The 23,505-nt window shown below is 38.9% G+C and overlaps 1 protein-coding gene across 2 annotated transcripts in view; it reads right to left on the bottom strand.

Annotated features, from left to right (window-relative positions):
- The window catches only part of mdfic (MyoD family inhibitor domain containing), a 30,866-nt gene extending 12,787 nt beyond the window's left edge, over window positions 1–18,079 (bottom strand). Inside the window, exons 1-3 of one of the 2 annotated variants that reach the window (XM_007252716.4) lie at window positions 17,829–18,079; window positions 17,072–17,256; window positions 13,249–13,383 (exon numbers count right to left, since the gene is read on the bottom strand). In XM_007252716.4, coding sequence (XP_007252778.2) covers window positions 13,249–13,383; window positions 17,072–17,168 — 232 coding nt within the window. In that variant the 5' untranslated portion in view covers window positions 17,169–17,256; window positions 17,829–18,079. The remainder of the gene's footprint in view (window positions 1–13,248; window positions 13,384–17,071; window positions 17,257–17,828) is intronic. The other variant, XM_007252717.4, reaches the window with a different exon arrangement.
- Window positions 18,080–23,505: the final 5,426 nt, after the last annotated feature.

Raw genomic sequence — 23,505 nt, 5'->3', positions numbered from 1 at the left:
TAGATGAAACATGAATAATGCCTCACGCTTTAAAGTATAATAGGTTATTAAAATTGAAGAGATGCGACTAACCAGAAAAACATGTAGTATCCTGAAAAGTGTGATTGTATACAAGCTGACAGATTGCATTAATACAGCATGTTACGGTGGAGGAGGTGGAGGAAGGGGGAAAAACAGCTCAAATTGGACTTCTAACCGCTCTGTTTCCAACACATCAACAACTGTTGAGAGTGTACATTTGTAGTTGAATAATACATGGTATTCCTCTACACACTCTGTCAAACACATCACAGGCAAACTGGGGGTGAGTGCTTCTTGACTGTCTAAGCAGCATCCCAATTTGGTCCCCTGTATCTGACAGGCTGAAATATCCTGGGAGCATTTTTAAAAGGCCAGTGTTTGATGGATTCATGAAGAACACACAAATATAATTGCCATTTGTCACCGTGTGTTCGGCAGATACCCCACACGGGGACCGTGTGGCGGGGCGCCTGGAGAGAGCCGCCAGTGCGGCTGCACCGCTCTCTATGTAAAACTGTGGATAAACACCCCTCGCTTTTGTGTCACAGAAAATAGCTCCGCTGGAAGAATTCAAAATTGTACCCCAAAGACACAGAGCGCGAGCGTCACAGACCTCCCAAGAACGAATATGTATGAACATCAGCGGCCAGGAGCAGCATAAACAAGGCTGTGAAAAAATCGGTCAGGTGGGAGGATGTAGAAGAGAGGTGAGACGAGGCAGGCGCGCGCACTCATTTGCACTAGTCTCAGTGGAAAGTCTGGGGTAAAAAGAGAGTCGCACTAGAGAAAGGGGGGGAAAGGTAAGGTAAATCCCCTGTATTTTGCCACTCATTCGGTGTTACATCCTGTGTGTGAGTTATGAGTGTTTGGGGATGTGTTTCTCAAAGGGAACATCCAGGAATTCACTTTTCACCTTCCCGTGTTATACAGCCAAATAATACATTCTGTTTTAATCAGCGTAACACCTTATAGCTAAAAATGGGAACTAGTAGCAAAGGGTATGACACAACATAGAAAAAACACATGCTAATTTTTTTTTGAAAACTGAAATGACAGAGCTAAGCAGATCATTATGAACTTTTAGTCAAATCTAGAATTGAGCAGTTGTGCATGATTCATTCAAATAGTCTATAAATGAAATCTTGAGCCCTAGAAGTTGAGTTTCAATCTGAATTACACTGAGATGACAAAGTTCCCGAGACAGGAACTTGTACCATGTCTCATAACTTTATGCCTTGTTCCATGAAAGCTGAAGAAGTTGTTTATCTGTTCGCATAGACAATTCTAGCCAGACACCACCAGTCACAATCAAAACCACCCACTGTGTCCACTATAGAAGGTAATGTCTTCTAAGACACATTCCCTGTACACAAGCAATATTGTGGTTTAAAAAAGGTTAAATTACTGTACAACTAAAAAGAAATTGACACCCACTCTCAGGCCTCACTTGAACATGTCCCTGGCCAATGTTCTTCCATTACAAGAGAACACCTCACAACTTATATATGTGTTGGGTTTTTCTCAAGCAATCCCTTAAAAAAAAAAAAAAAAACACTTTGTGATCAATTTAGAAAAATGCTGTCGCATAACTTTTGGCATGTCTGTGTACATTCAATTCCAGTTCAACACCTACTTTAAGCACATTTGGCACTTTTTCTGTGCATGTTTCAATAAGCAATGAGGAACAAATGATTATATAATAAATGGCACCATGCTTTTACTACTGCTGGTAATAAATGCAACTTTCAATGCTTAATGTATACACGACACCCTAAGGGCGTTTTTCACACCTGTACTTAGCAGTGAGTTCAGTTAAATCGGACTCAGATTATTCATTTTACATTTTGACATGGACTGTTGTGATGCAACAGTCTGGCAGGAGATCCCTCTCACCCACTACACAGCTTCTTCAGCCTGCTGCCATCAGGGAGGAGACTGCGGAGTCTTGGGGCGAGGACCAGCAGACTGCGAGACAGCCCCATCCATCAGGCTGTGAGGATGCTGAACTCTCTTCCTGCTCTACCCCCCATCCCAATCCTGCCCCCAGCACACACTCACTCAGCATCCTGACCCCCCCCCACTAATAAAGTACTGAAACTCTGCACTACAATGCACAAAGTACTGGTCCCTTCCAAACGGACTTGCACTACACAACACCTGCACTACTGATATACTTGCACTGTCAATACGCACTTTAATTCCACTTAATTAAACTGTGAACTTTAAGGACTTACGCACCCATTCACTTTACCAGCCTTAAGCTATATACCATATACCGTATTTGCACTACTGTTATTTACTATTTTTACTGTCATTCCATCTCAGTCACCATCAATATTGCACTATTGTCTTACGTATGTTTATTGTGTCTTGCTGTATTGAACATATAGTGTCTCCCACTCTTTTATATTATAATTATATATCTATTTTTACTTATTTACTTATATTTATATATCTATTCCTCCCCCACACCACTGCACCTTGTTTTTGTCTCATGTATGTCTATTTGTGTCCCTGCTGTATTGTACACATAGTGTCTCCCATTCTCCTTTAATATATCTATTATCTGTACTTGCTGTAAAATTGGGAAGGAGAGTAACGTAATTTCAATTCTCTGTATGTCCTGTACATATGCAGTATTGACAATAAAACTACTTGACTTGACTTGACTTGACTTGCATTTTGATGCACTTGTATTTTTCCCTGGGTAAAAGCAACCAAGGGGAAAACGCTCCAAGCTTACTAAGTGGTTAACTGATTTGGCCCAGAGCAAATGATAAACTATAACAGGTGTAAAAATGTCCTTAGGTGTACTAATATTATGGTACATGAAAGAGAAAAAATAGTTCCAGTCTTATGATCATTTCTGGGTTGCCAATGTTGCACAGTTAAAAATCCTTGAAATGAAAAATAAAAAAGATATCTTAAAAGTAAAGCATTAATGTATCATTTCAATTACTTTGTATTTTCAGACTTTTTTGAACCTGGAAAATTTACCACAAATGACCAAATGGAAATACTTTAAAATTACTTGGTATGTTTTTATTGAAATATTTTGCCACTTTGAAGAATCTGTATTTTGTGACAGGGAAAACATGCAGGCACACCATCATTATTTCTATACAGACACAGACTGAAAATTTATAGAGAAGATCTAGACTAAAAAACAGAACATGCCATATAGGATTTCAATGTCCTCCTTTGCTGATGTGTTTCATAATATTGCCATAATATAAATACTTCATTAATGCACCTGTGGGCCTGGCTTCCTGATTGAAATGCTAATTTGTAAATGTGCAGTGACCTACCAGCAGAGCTGCCGTCTTCTACAAAAACAGCCCGGGGTGGCATTTCTCCTCCAAACAAACACCCATGGCACTCGTACACCTTTCAATCCGAGGGGATATACTTTTTCATTAGAAACCATATATCTCCTGTCTATATTTAGAGCAACAAAACTAGGGGAATTATGGTGCAGAAAAAAAAGTAGAATGAATATTATTACACGTGTTTCTGATTGAAAATTTCCTTCGGCACATCAAAGCTCATTTGCGGGCTGACCTTCCGACTCCGTGGCAAGGACTTCCCTTATTGAGCATTGGGTTAAAAGAAGAAAAAGCTATCTATTTTTCTATATATATCTATTTCACCATTTCATGATCCCAGTTGCCCTTTCTTTACATATTTTGTTAACTTTTCTTGAAGAATAGACCAATAGATTCCTACTATATGCAATTGTATATACAGAACATTTACAAATGTATATAAATATATAATGTTTTTTTGCCTTTGCTGTAGACTATTTAACATTTTTCTTTACTGTTTGTAGTTAGACAAATGGAAATTTCCATACAATAAAACTGTAATAAAGCTATCACAGCACCACCTACACATTTACTTTATCTACGTGTCTGAGAAACACTCTAAAAGGTGTCACGAAAAAATTATGTTTTAGCAAGTAAATACCAACTTTCTAAAAATGTTTCTCTGGTACCAAAGGAATGCCACAGAAATCATAGACCTGCAATATTGTGATTTCTTCTGAACTGACGGAGCCAGAATAATAAGCAGAAGAAGCCATTTGGCCAAAGGTTTTTCGCAAGTATTCATATATTCTGCCACTTTTTACCCTTAAACCCTTTTACCCCTTTTCAATTATTTGGCATTTATGGCTGAATAGTTCTTGTTGCTAAATATTCAGTACATGCCAAGTTTTAAAATGTCATTGAAATTTTATTTTTAATAATTTTATCAATTTACAGATTATTCAACATTCTTCTTGACTATCTGAAGTCAGAATGTTGAAATTTCTGTAAAATAAACCCGTGACAAATCCATTACAGCACCCCTACACGTGATCATCTCATTTCTGAAAAATCCCTCCTTAACGTCTTATTTCTCTCTTATAATCTACCATGATGAGACAGTCAGTATTACTCAGCATACTTTTAATTCTTTGTGACAATCATTTAAATTTGGTTCTTCAAATGAAACCTGCCATAGAGGTCTGACACTTGAGAAGGTGTTTGATATTCCAAGTCAGCCTCATTCACACTCACTCACAGTGCCTGCCTTCCTGCCTCTCTCTCCCCTCCTTTAACAATGACAAGGAGAGCCAGGCGTCTGGGATTTACTAATTTCAAATTTGGTAATTTGGCTGCTGATTGAGTGGAAAAAATAACCCCTTCGGACCTTGTTCTGCTTAATTACATTTTACAGTGGAGAAAGCAACTTGAAAGACAAGAGCGGGGATTCTCGTGGAAGAAATCTTTCAGCGCTCCGGGGGAAGCGGAAGCAATCATCAATCATTTATTGATTTCCAAACTGTATTTACTATGATTAACATGTCTGACTGCTATAGAAATCATTACCTCCTCCAATGAGAATTTGCGTCAAATGACATTTATATGGGAGAAATCACTTTCCCGATTCCAAGAGTCAGAAACCGGGTTCTGAAGTCTCCTTTATGTTGTGCCATCATCATCATCATCATCATCATCATCAGCACAATGCTAATTAAAGAGACCCCCGAGAACATACAGGCGGACAAAAGTTAAAGAATAACAGAATGGCAGCATTCATTCAGAGCATTCATCTTAAGTCTTCACAAGTATAAGATCTCAGTGCCTATCCTTCCTTTCAGTTTGTTTCCATCCCCCCAAGGGAAGAGAGGAATGCAGTAAACGCAAAACTTCTTCACGACTGCAGTTATAAAATGCACATCTTGTACAGATTTAGCCTTTTTACACAGCTACCACATTTTCTCAAAAGATCAATTATGACGTGACTCAGACCAGGCCTGGGGCAGCTGCCAGACTGCATGCGCCGAGAGTGCTCCACCCTGCCTCCTGAACGACTCAAAACAAAAACCCAGCAACACAGAGACGTGAGAGGGGGAGCTCAGGCGGGAGGGAGGAGGGAGGGATGTATTTTCAGTTTCAGTTACATAGATGACTCACAGATTCCACCAAACTGCTAAAATTTCGTACAGAGTCGAGGTCTCGCATAAAACAAACTAGGCTGAAAATCCAACTGAGCTCTGCATCTGCTTTAGGCCTTCCTTAAACAACACCCAGCACATAAGAGAGTCTAGTGCTTGAGGATGAAAAACAGAAAATAAAAAATAAATAAAAAGCAGAACGCTGAGAGCAGGAGAACTGGGGAAGAAGCACTTCTCCTCAATCCACTGGGGCCTGGAGGCTTCATAAAAAAATATCTATAGACATGGTTCCTTTATTTGCTCAGTATCAATCTCTGACATTAACAGCACTAATGTGACAGCTGTGGGTCAGTGAGCTCTGGCTTTGGGGTGCCAATCAAGACCTTAAGCCTGAAAATCAGACTAAAGGACAGAGGTGCTCGTCTGCCTCTGAGTGGCTTTTTAACGGGAGACGGCCGTATCGATTTTTCGCCGAGTCGGGGAGCACCGTCTGCGCTGGGACTGAATGGAGCCAGTCTTCGACTCCCTGGTCACCCCCCAGTGATCAGAGGCCTGACGGAATGACCTAGCGGAGAGGCAGTGAACCTGCAAACACACAGGCCAGAGGGGGCCACATCACCAGAGATCCTGGTAATAGAAAAGGGGTTTAACCTTAATGTTGAAGCCAAAACCCTGTTAGAAGGCCAGTAATCCCCCCTGCTCTACTCTCATTTGAAGTGTTTTTTCCCCCCTCCGTGCTGAAAGGCACCATCCCACCATGTTGTGTGGAGAGGGTTTTGGATGCTACTACGGCTGGGCTTGCTCTAGCTCTACAGCACACAGAATACTCGAGCTCCACTAGACTCCAAACACAATCACAGTGTGGACCTTTAAGACACTGTGTATTTTCATATGTAAATGTCTCTTTAAAATGTGCTCAACGTGATTAAACAGCCTTAAACTAAATCCCTTCTGGTCACCACAGACTGCAGGGTTACACATTATTGACACTATACTATCAGGCAGTGGTTTAGAAAAGTCAAACAACATACTGTGATTACATTGGAAAAAAGTTACAGACGCAAGCGTGAGATAATTGTACAAAATCCAACACGCGGAAACTCTCTGAAAGGTCCTTAGCACCCGTAAAATGCTAATTAAAATGCTTGAAATTTTCCATATGAATTGTATCTACATCCAAGACAATGAGGAAATAATTATCACAGAGGTAGAACCACAATGGCCATTTTAATCAACCCCTGAGTTAGCATTTCACCCTATTTATACCGTTTTTGATTCCATGACCCACTGCGAAGTAATCACTTGAAAATTAGCCCTCTGTTCTAATGGGCCCTTGCTTTGGAGACACATGATCAGACATAAAATTAGCATCTTGTGTAACAAGAATGAAGCCATTCTTTAAGGCTTAAATACCCAGGGAAAAACTACTTCCTCGTGAGAGCGTAAGGAGAAAAAAAAAAGTGTTTCAGTAATTTAAAACGCTTTATTTCTTCATATTACATTTGTTCAGTTCTGATTACAGGTTGCACAGGCAAGAATGTGACAGAAAAAGCAGAGTAGAGACTCTAAAGGATTGATATGGCAAAGCCATATAGCCAAAGTATGATCTGCATTAGATCCGCAAACCAGGGGTGTGCCATATTGTATCATATATACAAAGCAATTCAATATTTTTAATAATTAAATAATTCTTATTTATGAAATTATATTTGAAAATAAATCCTATTGTTATATAGATGCATTTTGCTATTTAGCTTTTCATTGTGAATCTTTAAGGGTATCTTTGTATAATTGTTTCATAGTTGTTCATGCATATAAACTGCAAACTTTATATATTCTGAACTTTAGCATTGTCTTAGTTTTTGATGTTATTTTACAACATTTTTTAATTATTTATATTGCAATCTTATGATTTACCATGAAGACTTCAGAATACAAAATATGCACTACAGTTCACATAAAGCACAAACATCATTATAAGGATCTAATGTAGAAATACACCACTGATAACAGGCTTGAACTACTGTCTTTAATTGCATTTCACTCAGTAGATATTACAAAAAAAATCTAAATTTCACACAAAAATAGAGCCATTCAGAAATACATGGGGCATGTCACACAGGATCTGAACAGGTCCGTGAATCAGGTCATCTCTTTGTGATTCTACACAGCCCTAGAACACACTGACAGCAAGCATACCAATGTCAGGAGGTCATTCTTCTTTAACTGGCTCCAGGACTTTCTTTTATGAGGACCATAGGTCTCCATAAGCTCCAGGACTTTCTTACAACTGAACTTATCAGAATTGAGGCTGCGCTAACTATTACTATAATTAAATCTGATCACATTAAGCAGTATTTTTTTTACTCTGAAAGAGCATAATGTTATGTTCACACTGGGCTGCAGCTCCAAAACATCTGTAAATAAATAAGTGTTTACATACAGAGTAAATTTGCCAATGTTAAATTAACACTCTCAGTGTTAATTTAGCAGCAAGGGGCAGTTTTCCAAACAGGGATTAAGTCTGGTCTTGAAATATACAGCATTTTGAATTGAGCTTTACCATTGAATGGAGACATAGCTAAAAAAATATGCTCAACTCCTCAAAGCGTTGATTGAACACATTGAGCACATTTACTGTGTATAAGTAGCATCATATATGTACATATTAGCACTTCCAAAATCCTTAAGAGACATTTTTTAATTCGCTAACACAATTAATCTGTTCACATGCACTTCATAATCTGATAATGAAATTCTGAGTCTACATGGGTGAGGCAATAACCAGATTTATTTCTAAATATACCACATAAAAAATGTTTTGTTGCTTAGCAACTCACCTAAAAACCTAAAAACAAAGAAGATATTTTATTGTAGGACTGCTAAACTAAGTCTCTGAAATTTTTGCTATTTGCTGGGAAATTCATCTTTATCTGGTTCTCTTTCTGCACATGTACAGAAAATAGAGAACACAATCTGGCACTCTTTATATGATACCTTGAAAGCTAATAACAGCTTTAATTTGATGTAAGGAATCTGAGTATTCTGTCTACCTGAGCACTAATCAAATAACTCATATTACTGTGTATGTGAATGCACTCAATGTTAGAACCAGAAAAAATCTAAATGCATAATAGTAGCCATTTGTTACAACACAAGAACAAAATAATACAAATACTACAGACGGTAATAAACATAAAGGCTGTGTATTTGCAAGAAACTTCCAATATGGTACTTATTACTATGCAGCGGTTATGATTCAAAGTACTGCGATACATTATGGTACTGTAAGCAAAGCAATATATTGCTATTTTTAATATCAGTGTGTATGAAAACGGTGATCGTATAAAAACAAACGACCAGATGAATCAAATTTCAGTAAAAGAAAAGAAATAGAGTACAACCTAAATAAATTATATATACAATTCAACATTGCTATTTATCAATCAGGGCTTAAACACAACATATTTTTATATGTAAACTATTTACTAAAAATAAAATTAGTATTGCACAACTTGTTCTAATGTGTTATACTTCAATATATTAGCATTTTTTCACCCTTAATACAGGGTTTATGAACTAGTTTAATGGGAATTTGTAACCAAACGTACACAACTGTCTGATCTCTGAAGGTCTAAAGGTTAGAATTATGGGGTTCTAATTACATAAATCTGAATTTTGACCATTTATAACCCCTTATGACTAGCTATAATCACAATATCAGTAAAAGAAACACAAAGAATAAGTCTTAAAGTACTTGCATATCTATATAACTATGAATGAGAAATACATAAAAAATCCAGCATGAGATAAACGAAGCATGCCAATTTAGTGGAAGTATTTCGTCTTGAAAGTGAGTGATCCCACCTCATGCAGAGTGTAAGAGAATCCCATTCGGTTGAAAATTAAAATGGAAATAAGATAAACTACTATAAAGCGGGCAGTCAAGTGATTTCCTATTGATTTCCTGTTCTACTGCAAGACATGAGAATTCTAATTATCACGTCGTACAGTCTGATTGGTGAACTTCCCACACCAATCACTGCAGTGTCTAACACTCCAGCTCTCTCCCTCTCTGTACCTCAGGCACTGTGTCAGACCAAGCTAAAGCCCTTTCCATCATCATCAATTTGCCTGACAGGCCCTTTTACATTTTACAACCTGACACATATGCTGGAGCCCATCTTCAATGCAGACATTTGGCTTCTATCATTATTATATGAGGAGTCTCAAAAGTAGACCAGTGACATTCCCAGTGGAGTACCACCTTACCCAGTGTCTTATGCACAGGCTATGCAATCTGCGATGGAACGTGATCAATCACGACTCGACTCATCCTGACATGAGAGACGAATCCATTGGCAGGTCACTGCTGTACGAACTTCTCTAAACTGTGTCACACTTTACAAAAATCACTGTGTTTCAGTTTCACGAATAAACAAGCAACCACGCGAAAGTATTTAGAAGAGATGAGAAAACGAGCGAAAGGAGAGAGAGCAGGCTGGAAAATTTTACTACTTAGAAACAAAGAGCTGTTGTGTCAGATGCAAGCAATCCAGCAACATCGACATGGATGGAAGCAATCAGTTGCTATTAGCAGTACTAGACAGCCCAAACGCCTCTGAGAAAACAGAAGAATTATAGAAAGGAAAACCCGTCTTGAATTTCAGTTAGAAGAAGGTCAGGGGATTTTCTCCATACAAAAGTGAAGTCTTCAGCAGGATGTATCATTGGTGCCACAGGGATTTAACAGTGGTCTGTGGATATCTGGGATATATATATATATATATATATATATATATATATATATATATATATATATATATATCACTGAAACACACAGAATATCTGCATGTAAGACTCATGTCAGAGATTGTCAGTACCGAGCCTGTGTGTAAGTGAGAAAAAATGTGAAAGAAGGGAAAAAAAAGAGCGAGAGAGATACACTCGAGTAATTCATCCTGCACAGAACAGGCGAACTGGCATCTTGCACAAAGCTGCACTCCACACAATAGAACTGTGGGAAGAGGGTGTGTCCATAGTTTTCCCCTCCAAAAACAAGTGGTGAGAAATTTCCAATCACAACTTTACTTTTTTAAATCTTTGTTCTCCTCCTAATTATTTCCTACCAGAACTCAGGACTGAGAAATCTTTTCCATCTAAGCTTACTGATTTGATCTCATCTCTGCAAGAAACATGAGCTAATTGTTGCAAATCTTTAAAGCTCAACAGCCCAACATGTTCAATTACAATCAATAATCAATCAAACTTTGATTATCCTTTAGTTTAAAACTTAACATTCAGTTTACAGCAGGTAAAAGTGGCAAAGACAAGGCAAAAAAACATAGATTTTGACTATTTTCAGTTCTGATTTGGGCCACTTTTATATGTGGTATGGAAATTCGATGCAAATCCAATACACGAAAAGTGACCGTCTGTAAAACCAGATCAAAATTAAAGCCACCTTTAAACCAATTTAACTCAACATTCATGCTGAGATAAGGACAACTAGATGATACTCGTGAAGCGCTACTTTTTGTGCAATTGTGTCAGTTTAGGAGTGAGATATGCCGTCCAGGCGAAAGTCTGCCATAGGTCACAAATTACAAGAAAGCCTAAAAACCTCTGGACCTCTGGTTCGTCAGACTGACAACAGTATTTTGCATTTAGGAATTTTACATGCCATCTTGCATGATTTTACATGCAATCATCTTCCAAGAGTATCTTCCACAGAAACATGGGTCACACACCCAACAACGCACTGTATTGAAAGGTGAAGGGGCCCTAATGTGATTTGAAGTTTCATATCTGTCTTAAATGCATCATGCGGATGCGTTTTTTGTTTTTGTTTTTTGTTTTTCTTATGTGGTTTGGCCTTGATACCTGTATGAAGTAACCAGGTGTAAACTGGATCTTAGTTCAAGTCTCTGTCTGACTAAAGTGTGAAGTGTTTTACCAGGTACAAGCCATTCAGATCCAGCAAGTTCTCCACCGTGATTCCCTGATTCCCATATCCTGCCAGCCGAGGCCAAACCACAATGGGATATCCTTACTTATGCAGCTCTCTAAGCTCTGTGAGGCTTTGGCACAGTAACCACGTGGAGAAATGTCAACTATTATCCAACTTAACAGCAGAATGAGAAGGCAAGTTAAGTTCACTTCAGTTTACTTCAGTTCCTTCAGGCCTTCATTACTTTCTACCATAAGAAAAAAAAAAAAAGCAAAAAAAAAAGCAAACAGACAACAGTGTTTCTAGCCTATAAGATTATCTTAAAAGTGAAGCATACAGAGTGTAGAGCTTAGCTTTTACATCCACGATTTGCATAATCAAACCCAATGCATGACTGAGATATAGCCTGAGGCAAAAAATATCAGGACAAGTAAATAGATGGGGAAAAGTTTGAAATCAATTACCAGCAAACAGCGCAGAGATTATTAACTACTTCAATTTGTTTTTCTGACAAAAAAGAAAAATGCCAGCGCCCGTTCCCAGAAGAAGACGTATTGTCAAAGATGCTGACAAACTCGCACAGCCATGCTGATAATTCCTTGCGAGATCTGATCGCAAAATTTGCATGCTTTGTAGTTTATGGGCACAGTATCTCTCACAATGGACAGAATCATACAGAATCTGCTTCTTATACATACTGTATTTGACTGATAAGAAAATCTTTATCTTTTCATGTATTCTGACAGCGTGGATCTTCAAGCACAGTTTACCACAACTACAATTTTGCTAAGAGCTGCAACTTTCAGTCAAATCAGTCCAAGCCACGAATGTGTTGAGAGGTGGTGTCGTTTATCAGGTCAGAAGAGTGATACTGTTTTTTTTTTTCACAACATAATCAAAAGATAGTCTTAGTGATTATGATAAAAAAGTAAAGTGTAAAATAAGGAGCTTTACCCAAGGCAGATATACAATCTCAACTTAAAAATAAAATGTAGGTGTGATGTGTAGGTGTGAAATTCATATAAAAAGCTAAAATTAACAAGACTTTGGAACAAGATTTAGATTTATCATTCATATCATGCAACAATGTGGCGTATTTCCAAAAATATGCACAGAATAAGCAATTATTTCTTCTCATTTTATGCTGATTAACTGATCACAACATATAGTATTTACCTTATTTTCCATAACAAAGATGGGGCTATATTTGCTCACCAGATCAGAGTGTTGTGGGGCAAACATGAGGACCTGCGCTTATGATGAAAGTTGTTTTTTAACTCATCATTTTGTGGAGGGTAAACCAAAACTAGAACAGTAGTGTCCAGAGACGTTGTGAAGGTTATGAAGCTCTGCTTCAGGTGTGTGTGAGGCTGTTTATGTTGCTAATATCTTACCTGATAGACACAGAAGCAACAAGTTTTCCCTCCACAAAACAGTAGGAGATGATGTATGGATATTAGGGTGAACGCTTAAAATGTAGCGCCTACAACCTCTTCTTTGAATTATATGGTGTTCCTCAATACTCAGATCTTTTAGTGTTCAAGGCTAGCTGGAGCTAGTTAGTTATGATCTAAATACCTTAAATAGCCCTTTATAACATTAAATAGCCTGTTGGAACATTGGGTCACCACAGCTAGCTACTTTATGATTAGTGTCCAGAGCAGTAGATTACTTCAGACTGCATTCACAGTGAATATGATATAGTCATAACTCAAAATTTTATCATGAGGAACTTTATGAAAAACCAGCTTTAAAAAAAAAACAGGACAAAAGCACATACACCAAAAGCTCTGCTTTGTTCTGTTGCAATAATATTGCTTATTCAACCAACACTTACTTCTTACAAGGTCGCCATGAGTGTGGTTTTCCTCTAAAACATCGCCCTGTTCATCAGCCGAATGTTCCCTGGAAGCTGGAATTCTGGCTGTGTCTGCAGTCGCAGATGATTCATTATTTTCATTTGTACACGTGTCTGAAAAAAAAAAAAAAAACATTCAAATTAGTTAGAATTATTATTAATAAACCATCCAACACCAAATGCAAAGAACAAGCAAAAAAAACACAATTTCAGTAAATGCCGCAACTGTACAGAACGTTCTGATTTAGTTCCATGTAGCCAAGCATTTGAAAACTCAGAGTCTGGGCTGAACACTGGCTTCAAGAATAGAAAGAGCAGCTTTAATTTGCCAGATAAAACAGATTCCTTTGGCGAGTGGCTGCACAACAGCGTGGGCCGATCAGGTAAAGCCCAGGCCAGAATTCTGGATCTCATTTTCTCGACTCCCCTCCCGGGTGTGAGATACCTGCCAAAGTTTTTACAACCATAAAGACAGCATTCATCTAAATGGGAAAAAGTATGTGGGCAAAACCTGCCATGATAGCCACAGAAAAGTACGACTTTCAAACACTTAAAAAAAACACAGATTTTAGAGTCTTAACTAAAGCTGATTACATGCAAAGATTTTTTTTCCAATCCAACTAAAATCATTCTGATAATAGATTGAACTGGGGTTTTATTTCAGACTTAACTAAACAATCTGATAAAATCTCTATTTGGAAATCCCTTAGCATACATATTACCATTACAGTGAGCATCACAGAAGTCTAGTCAGAGTAAGATGAGAAGCAGTGTGTTACCCAATTGTTTATTTGGTGTGTTGTTCATTACTTATTTTGATTGCTTAAAAATATTGCAGACAAATAACAGCAACATGAGACACACGTTGGATGCCAGTCCAAAAATACTGCAGAGAGAGAGTCATTCTGAAAGAACTCTTAGATTGTGAGTGGAAGCAAAATTTCCAACACAGGAGGCATTCATGATTATCTAGTTCCTATTCCAGTATTAAAGTGTATCGCTGTAGGATCTTGCACTATGACTCAAAAGCACATGAGCTGAACATATTAATTTCACATTGGGAATGTAATCAGATACAGGTGTTTACATGGCTATTATTGTTTTATTTCCCAAATGTTAATTTAAATCCTTGGTGACTACCCTCCTTGTTCAATCAGATAAAAACTGTATTTGGAATAGTGTCGAGCAAACTAGCCTATTCCAAATGAGGTGTGTTTATGGACATGATCCCTTTAAACTATGAGTCAGATTATTAACAGATTACCAGACTGCATGTAAACATGATTACTTGTAAACAAATACATGTGGTTAACATTATTTTTCAACATTTAGTCACTGAGAGAGAGGGGTTGGGTAATTGGCCTTACAAACTGGGTCAAAAACAAGGTAAAATCAGAAGATAAAAATTGAGAACGCAGTGCTTTCTGTTTCCTCTTCATGTCATGTTTTTGGGTTAGCTGAGTAAATCCACAGTAAAGGGGGAAAAAATGTACCTATGAGTCAGCATCAGCACGTCACGTCCCTTTTCCTGGCAGCATTTGTTTTAGTGTTGTGTTTCCCAGAGCATTGCTCATTACACAAGACAAAGTGAAAAGACTGACATGCTACGGTAGCTTTAGCCTCAGAGATGGATATGGCTTTATAAGGGCCCAGGGCTGATTTATGGAAAGCCTTTATTCAGACTGTGACTTCCTGAATCGATGCACACTTGCCGTACAGGCGACTTGTGATGCATCACAGTATTTAGTGATTACAGTTGGAAATAAATTGGTCTATTCTCTGCACATACAGTCCCCGGAGAGGGAAATCCAGTCTTAACTGCAAGGCTTTGAAGGTCCTGTGAAAATCCATTTGCCAGCCGTGCCTGTGATTGCTTACTTTGTCCTACTTTGCTATTTTTTGACAGTACTGTAATGATGCTTGGTATAAATAGGATGGTTAACGGTTCAGTGCCTTAAAAAAAAAAAAAAAAAAAAGGCCAAGCTTATTTCATATGTGATCTCACAAGCAACTAGAAACTTAATTAAAAACTATAATTGGCAGTGGTTGCTGCTAATAGTCACCAAAGCCTCCTTCAATCCTTACTGGGAAAATAATGAACGTGTTATCACCCTTAATGGAAACCAACTAAACATGCTTTGATGAAATCAGTTTGCCGGCTGGGATGCAGCTGGTTATTGACAATTTACAGACACGTCTTGGTCGGTTTGGGAATTAATCGTAAGTTAATCAAAACCTTCATTCAGAACCTCTAACCGACAAACTATTTTCCCATGTAAATTATTTTCCTATCATCACACTGTGGTCATATTACCCAGCACTACTGGCCTAATTTACAAATTAATTATACTCATCAACAGTGGGAAGAGTACTGTGAACTACTGTTACTATATAAATCACTCAAATAAATCTAAGTAAAAAAAATGTAAGTAACAAAAATCAGTTATACGAATTATATAGCAAAAGAAACCATTATTTTAATATATGATATGCATCACAATTTGTTGGGACGATAAAAAAAATCCCTGTTTTTAAATGTGTTATGAGTGTGATATTTCACTGTGTTTTTTGACAAAAAATATTTACCAAAATTGTCCATCCTGTCAAGTAACTTGCCATGACAGAATGGAAAAATGCATAGAAGTAAACATTTGGGGGCAGTAAGCTACGAAACAATCCCAACGATTCTCCGTGGGGTTAAGGTCTGGACTCACTCTTTCACAACTCCAGTCCCATGAATCCTGGTATTGTCATCTTGAAATATGCCCGTGTCACCAGGGAAGAAAAAAAAACATTGATGGAAAGACCTGGTCTATATTCAGTATATTCAGGTAGTCAGCTGACCTCATTCTTTCAGCACATACTGTTGCTGAACCTAGACCTGACAAACTGCAGCAACCACAGATCATTTACTTAGTTAAATCCAGGAGGTGACTTTTTTTCTGGGCAGGGAGTGTATAATGGATAGTAGGGCTGCAACGATTAGTCAATTTAATCGATAATGTCGATTGCCCCCAAAAGTTCATTGTCGACTAATCGTTAACTTGTAGCACTACACAAATTCCTGGGACAGAAACGCAATGGAAAATGGTAATGGGCTCAAATCACACAGTTTACAAATCACCTCAGCCTGTGCCCAAACACAACAGATCACACATGTCCTCATTAAATAGCAGCATTTTCCACATTTAAAATGGCATTTACATGTTCTGGACTTTTCTACAGCGTTTAATTCTCATGTTTAGCTGTTTCTATTATTTTGAACTGATAAAGAAGTTAAGAAACAGGAGGCTTATGGACAGCAAGCAAATATGGAGGGAATGGCAGAAATAATCGTTGAGTAATCGACTAATCTGAGAAATAATCAGCAGATTAGTCAACTAACAAAATAATTATTAGTTGAAGCCCTAATAGATAGCTAACTTTACAAATCTTAAGTCTCGAATTAAACCAGAGTCAAAAAGGTAACTGTACAATATTGTTTTTATTACTTACACCTGTGGTCCTTTTACAGCCAAGGCATTTTAGGGGGTTAATCTCTGTCTGAGAAACTGACACATAAAGTGATTAAGACCGGAGAACATGACTTCTATTTAGTCAGAAGTCTTATAAATATGATTTTGAGATGCGGCAAAAGGCAGTAACTTATTTAGTTTATTATAGCTAGTGACCCATCTAACCTAGCATTAAGTAAGTAAAAGCTAGGTTTTATCTAGAAAGTCAAGGGTCAAATTAAAACAGAGCAAGTCAATCAGTCAGTAAATGTGTTAAGAAGTAAAAATTTGTATAGGTTAAACATTACCATGGGAGTTATCCAGAAGCAGCCTGGTCTCCTGCTGCTGCAGCTCCTGCTCTGGCCCTGCAGGCCCCTCCGGAGGTAAGACCGTCTCCGCGGACATGAGCCAGCCTTCTTGTTGGACTGTGTTTGCTAGTTTGTCAGCTAGAAAACAACAGAAGAGAGCCTCCTTATTGACTCAGCCGTCGACCCTGCGAGAAAAACGACAACAACAGCGCAGTGTCTGAGGAGGAGGGCTCTGCAGCCAACACAGCAGCATCGTAACTATAGCTAAAGCTAGCTGTAAACTTAGCTTAACTAGCTAGCTCACCTAGCTAGTTAAATAACTCAATTCACTAAGCTAACTTAGCTACTTCTGCTTCTCTTTCTGAGGAGAAAAGTGACGTCAGCTTACGAAATGTCGTTAAACTTAGTGGAAACTTTTTTCCCGCTTCCCTCCTCTCTGAAATTTGAAGACTCAACAACTGAGAAAAAGTTCGATAAACTCCCTGGCATGTTGAGAAACTGTGTTCACATCTTTCTTTTTTTCTTTTTACACTAGAAACTCCACAGACAGTTCACAACTCAGCTTAAACACTAGAGATGAGCGATCCAGGTCCTGGTAGTAAAGAGCCGCTCCGGGATTTCATTCCAACCGCGTTAATGATCTAAGCTGCAGCGGAGCCGTCCTCGCGGGTGGAACGAAATCCCGGACTGGATTCGCACTATCAGGACCTGGATTCCTATATACACACACAGAACTGCCTGACAGCCAAATCTTTACCTCTCAAACATGTCAGCTCCGTCTCCAGGCTATCTCCCCATCTTCAGTCCCGAGTTTCTCACTTCCCGCTAAACTACAGCTAAAACCAGAGGTTAGAAAAAACAAGCACAGTCATCAGAGATGAGTTTTAAACTATTAAACTACTGTAAGAAAGTCCAGTAACTCCAGTACGTCCAGTTCCCAGTTTGAAGGCAGGCAGCTCCTTCTCGCTGCTTCTCTCCCCTCTAAAGAAAGTTGAACTGAAACATTTTTCATCACGTCCGGATTCCTCAGGAACGCACGCACGTCCTCGCGCGCGAGAAAAGAGCGCACGTGCAAAACTGTGTGCACCCGCCTGTGAAAGTTTGTTAGGAAGGTTGTAAAGTAGCAGCATCTTCAGCATTTTAACGTTTTAAAAGCATTTTACTGAGTATTGCTGTATTAAAATGTGTTTTTTACGATTTTGTATAGTAAGCATAAAGGTTAAAAATGTTAGTTTTCATCCACATTTTATACCAGATTAGCGCATTTTATGTATTTTTGCAAAAAATCGAAGTAAAACTGTACAAATGCAAATATTGAATTATGTGGTATATTTGTTTATAAAAAAAAGTAGTTGACCAAAAGTCTAGTTTTGCTATCCAAAAAAAACTTAAAAGTATAAATTCAAGACTTTTTAGTAGTCAATCAACCAACACCAAGTTTCCTTAGTTATGCATGGGGTGTAGTACAAAAAGTAAAGCAGCGCCATCCAAAGATTTCTATTTTGGCCTCATAGCTCCAGTGCAAACTTGAAACCATTTGATCACTATATAAACTCCTTTAACTTAGAATATAAAGTGGTGTTAAATATCATTAGGTCATTGACTGACTACGTTTAACTCTTTGCGCATGTAACCATGTGGCCCTGGCCTGCAGCTGTAAACACATCACACTTTCCCAGTGTTTTGGATCAAAAACTTCTACAAAGAATCGTCTTAAACAGGTGAGTGATGCTTCCTTATCTCAGCGTGTTATGCTGTAATCTTTTAAGTACTCAACCTTCTGTGCAGGAGGACTATGAAACATAAATGTTTAGAAATAAATTATTATTAAGTTCATGTAGCACAAAAAATGTTGCTTTAATATGAAATTCTCTTTGATTATTGTTTCATATTAGTCACATGTTCTCCTTTAACTCTGTATTTACACATACCCAAGTGGGGTAGGTAGGTTGTAGTATATTAACTTAATCCATGAAAATAAAAACTAAAGTATCTTATGATCAGATGATCATACTTTGCACTTGTTGTAAACATTTTATTTAACTATATACAGATATACTTCATCTGTTCACAACTTGCCCAAAACTCTAACTTCCAGCACACAGAGAGAGTTGTCTCTGGGCAGCAGCAGTGAACTGGTGGCCTGCTCTTGCATGCTAGCTTTAGTGAGGATGTCCATAAGCCTGGGAGTGGGTGATTGATGTGAAATATGCCCTCCTCATTGACTGGGTGAACTCCATTTTCTGCTCCTAATGCAGAAATCACTCCAGGTCTGTGGCATAATGATTTACGATGAATCTGTGTCAATGTTGAACTCACAAACCCCACATAATCCATCTTGCAGCAATGCGCCATTCTCCGTTTTAGAAGTGTTGAATCTATTACCACACTGATTGGTAATAACTCTCTGCCTCGATGCCCCTTGGATGGTAATTACTTAGATACCAATATTCCTTGGGACACCGCACCAGAGGTAAAAGTCAGCATCAGCGGGGGCTTTAACCTGACCCTGTGCTTCCAGCGTTATCTGTTAAAAAATCGCCGCAAAAGCACCTCGGTCGCCTCGCGCACAAGCAGACTGCCGCACAGGCAAAAGGCATCAGACTCCCCCGGCTGCTGGAGTGGCACAGTTTGACGCGGGTAAATGAAAGACTCCCATTTGAATATTTCACTAGGTGACGCTTCCACAGGAAGGTGCTTGGATGATTTGCTGTGAATCCCACGGTGACACTGCTGACAAACATTTATCGTGTGTTAAATCATGTGCCTCTGAGCCTGAATAAAGGAGCCGCAGCCGCAGCGTCGGTGGCAGGCCGTCGCGTCGCGTCAGTGTTGTGTCAGCAACGTGTCACAAGTGCATCTGTCTCAGTCACATCTGAGAAGAGACGGGGGGAAATGTCTCAATTGGCTCCTGTTTGTTTGGCAGCACGCCCGATTGCTGAAGGAGTTGCCAGAGCATCCTGGGTAATCCTCGGCGGTGGCGTCCTTCCAAGCGCTGCGGTGCGCGGAGCGTGCATGCGGGAAAACTGAATGTCACCACTTCAGCACTGCTGACAAAAAGCCACCTACCGTGATTTAGTAAATATTTGAGATATCAGAGCTAGCGTGCAGTGTACGACATGGCTGATGACATCACGTGTCACATGATGAATTTTGTGTCCTTTCTTTCTTTTAGAGTCTCACACTGACCACTCAAGCCATTTTTTTTTTAAATAATGTTTTCTAACTTAAGATGGTTTTATTGTCTCTTATTTATAGTCTTGTACACTAAAATCCTATACACAGGCAGGTCAGAGGGAGAAAGACTAAAATAACCAACTACAAGCAGGGGTTCTCTCATAAAATCGCAGCCCACCAGTGAAGAGACCCTTTTCCACCCTCTGCCCCAACAACACCATGGGGGTGAACAACACCAACATCCCTACCCCCCATCAAACCCAACAAACAGTAACAAGCATAGAACAACCACAAACCATTTTAAAAACTTGCTCAAAAGGACTCAACGCTTCCACTTTAGTGGACATGGGTCTCAACCCCACAACCCTCTGATCAATAACCCAGTACTCAACCACTATACATTAACCTTCATACCTAGCTTTTTTGTGTACTGTCTCTTTAAATTTGTAAATGTACAAAGCCCTCAATACAAATTGGATAAAAATTAACATCAATAGACAAAAGACATAAAAAATTATATTAGCATTAATACCTCATATGATGACATATATGAGTAGTTTGGAGACTTCTGGAACAAATGGCATGTGTTATTGTCTCCTGAATAAAAGAAGGGCCGTATAAAACAGCCATAACAATTCAAAGAATCATTTGTATGCATAAATATTGCCTTGCCTGGCTAAATTGTTCTTCATAAAAAATTTATCTATTGTACCAAAAGGATTTCACTACACTTGTAATTGCATAGTTTCATTATTACTGAATATTTAAGTGATATGTTTCACACCAAACGCAAATGTCCAAAAGGCAGAAGCTCCCTCTGATCACTGGTGCCTCTGGTATTAGAATTGTGATTTGGGGATTGTCCTGCAGTCCATAATTTTTTTGATTAGATTAGTATAAGTTTAACACTATTTACAATTATTCACATTGCCATGAGCCAAGAGCACACTGGTCAGTGTTTAATCACACTCACAAGATAACATCTCATACACAACTAATACAGGTATGGGCATTCCCAAGCCATCCCCTGAGTTAACCCCTAAAGATCCATCAATTTACCTAGTGGCGTTTCGCTGTACTTACCACAGATTACAGTGTAATGTGTTTAAATGTGTAATACTGTATGTGTAGTGCACTTACAGTATGTAATTCAGGGTACACTGATTATATGTAAAACTAGGCTCTTCCAGTGCTGCTTCCTGTTATAATTCTCACTTTATTATACATATCTTAACACCTGGATTTTTAAGCAATGTGGTGAAATCTGAATGTGATATTATGATGGTAGGATCTTTAAAATACACCCATGCTGTGTTCCAGACGACTGAGATTTTCTCTAAAAGCACTTGTAATTGTGCTCCTGTAGGATGTTAAGTGCCAATACTCTCTGTGCTCTTCTCAATTTTCCAAAACAGAAGCAGCCAGGCTCTCTAGTCTCTGTGTTTGCATGTTTGTGTAAGTAGAACATGATGTCCTTACAGCTTGAAGCTTGAACATCTCGTCTCGCTTTGCTTATTTACCTGTGGAGCGTAAACTTTCTTAACATGGTAAACCTCACACCGTAAATATCATGTTGTTCTCAATATTCATAAAACTGTGCACAATCTGATACTGTGTATTTAAGATTTGCGTCAGTGTGTTGTGCGTGTACTGTACCCGGTTTGAGGCTAATATTTCTTTTAGCCACTCCATCAATGTCACACAGTTCCACCATGAATAGACCTAATACAGTTTGACTCGGCCGTCTGGCACACCTACTGAAGTGGCCACCTTTTTTCGTGGCAGCTTGATTTGAGATTCTTTAGTTGGCCTTTTCTCCGACTCGTGCACTAGCCTTCACAGCCAAAATTCTAGCACTCAATTATGGCTGTTATTCAAAGAGGAGAACAAATTACTCCAAAGCAGGCAGGCAGGGGAGAAGGCTTTAAACCTGAAGCTCACAAAGTGGAGCAGGGGGCCCCTCGCGGCGCACGGCGTCTTGCTCTCTCTGTGTTTTTACCATTTGGTTTTTGTTATGGAATTAAAATTTCACACCAAACGGGGCAGAAGAAAAAGCGGCGGAATAGGAAACCTGTAATTAGCACTAATGAGCTTATTCTTCGGCTCTGTGATTGGAATAAAAATGGGAAACTTACTGATTCGTTCCTCATCTCGACTTTAATGGCCAGCGAAATAAAGGTGTCACTTTGAACCGTGGCACAGCCACAATGCACATCAGTAACTGATCAAGTCTTCAAAGAAAGCTGGCCGAAGTCTCAGCTGAATGAGAAGAACTTAATAAGTCCAGCTTTGAAGCCGGGAGCAAGGCCTGTGCCCCCCCCCACCCCCCCCAAGTGGAGCGTGAAAGCTGGACGAACCCTGGCGACCTGTGTGATTAATGGCGTTGAGGTTATTTTTACACGTTTTTAGCATGCTCTCTGATCAACGGGTTCAGCTCTTTCCTCCGACACGCTGCCAGCGAGACAGACAAAGGCTCGGGCCTGACAAATCAAGTGACGTTATCAGGTCTGAGTGAACGTGGCACGGCTAAATAGCATAAACTCATCTCAAAAGGCCTCACGTCATGTGCAAATTGCTGTAATTGCTGATGGAAATGAAAACAAGTGCCGTTCTCCTCACGGAGAGAAAAGAAAGAGGGAGAGAGAAGAGCGTTAGCGGACTGATTTACCCCTCGCTTTCACACACATCTGGAGGCAACTCTGGAATGACAGAAATATGCACGTATAATCAGTAGCAAATGTCCACGGCGAACTTGTTTCGAGTTCATAAATATGTATCTCTCGGAATAAAAGGAAAGTTGTCCGCTCAGGGCCTGCGAGTTGATAAGAAACTAATAACATACTTAAATGTTAAAAAAAAAAAAAAAAAAGGTTCTGGCCGTGGCGTGGAAAGAAATGGGCAGAAAAGACGTGGCAAAAAAAAGTGGATGGCTAACAGGTTCTGAAAAGAGGAAGCCCAGATCAAAGTGCTGACCCATATGCTGCCTGTGCGTCCCTGATGACATTTCACTAAAACCACCAAGACATGTCACATGATGCAGTCCATCACAGGCCTGCAACGCTCACTTTAAAGGTTGTTAAGGAGTAAAGGAGAAAGAGGACTACTAAAGCAGGTTAATGCAGTGTGGTGCTGGTTTCGCACCCAATCAGATCTCAAAAATTTTGTATATAGTCTACCTCAAAAAAATGTGTGACATTTGCGCAAACATATTTTGATCATGATTTTCGAATCACAAACACTGTTGGCAGCTCTCCTTC

Source organism: Astyanax mexicanus, chromosome 2, assembly GCF_023375975.1.
Source record: "Astyanax mexicanus isolate ESR-SI-001 chromosome 2, AstMex3_surface, whole genome shotgun sequence".
Classification (NCBI taxonomy): domain Eukaryota; kingdom Metazoa; phylum Chordata; class Actinopteri; order Characiformes; family Acestrorhamphidae; genus Astyanax; species Astyanax mexicanus.
The sequence above is the reverse complement of the archived record's forward strand: the minus strand, read 5'-3'. Positions and strand labels throughout refer to the sequence as shown.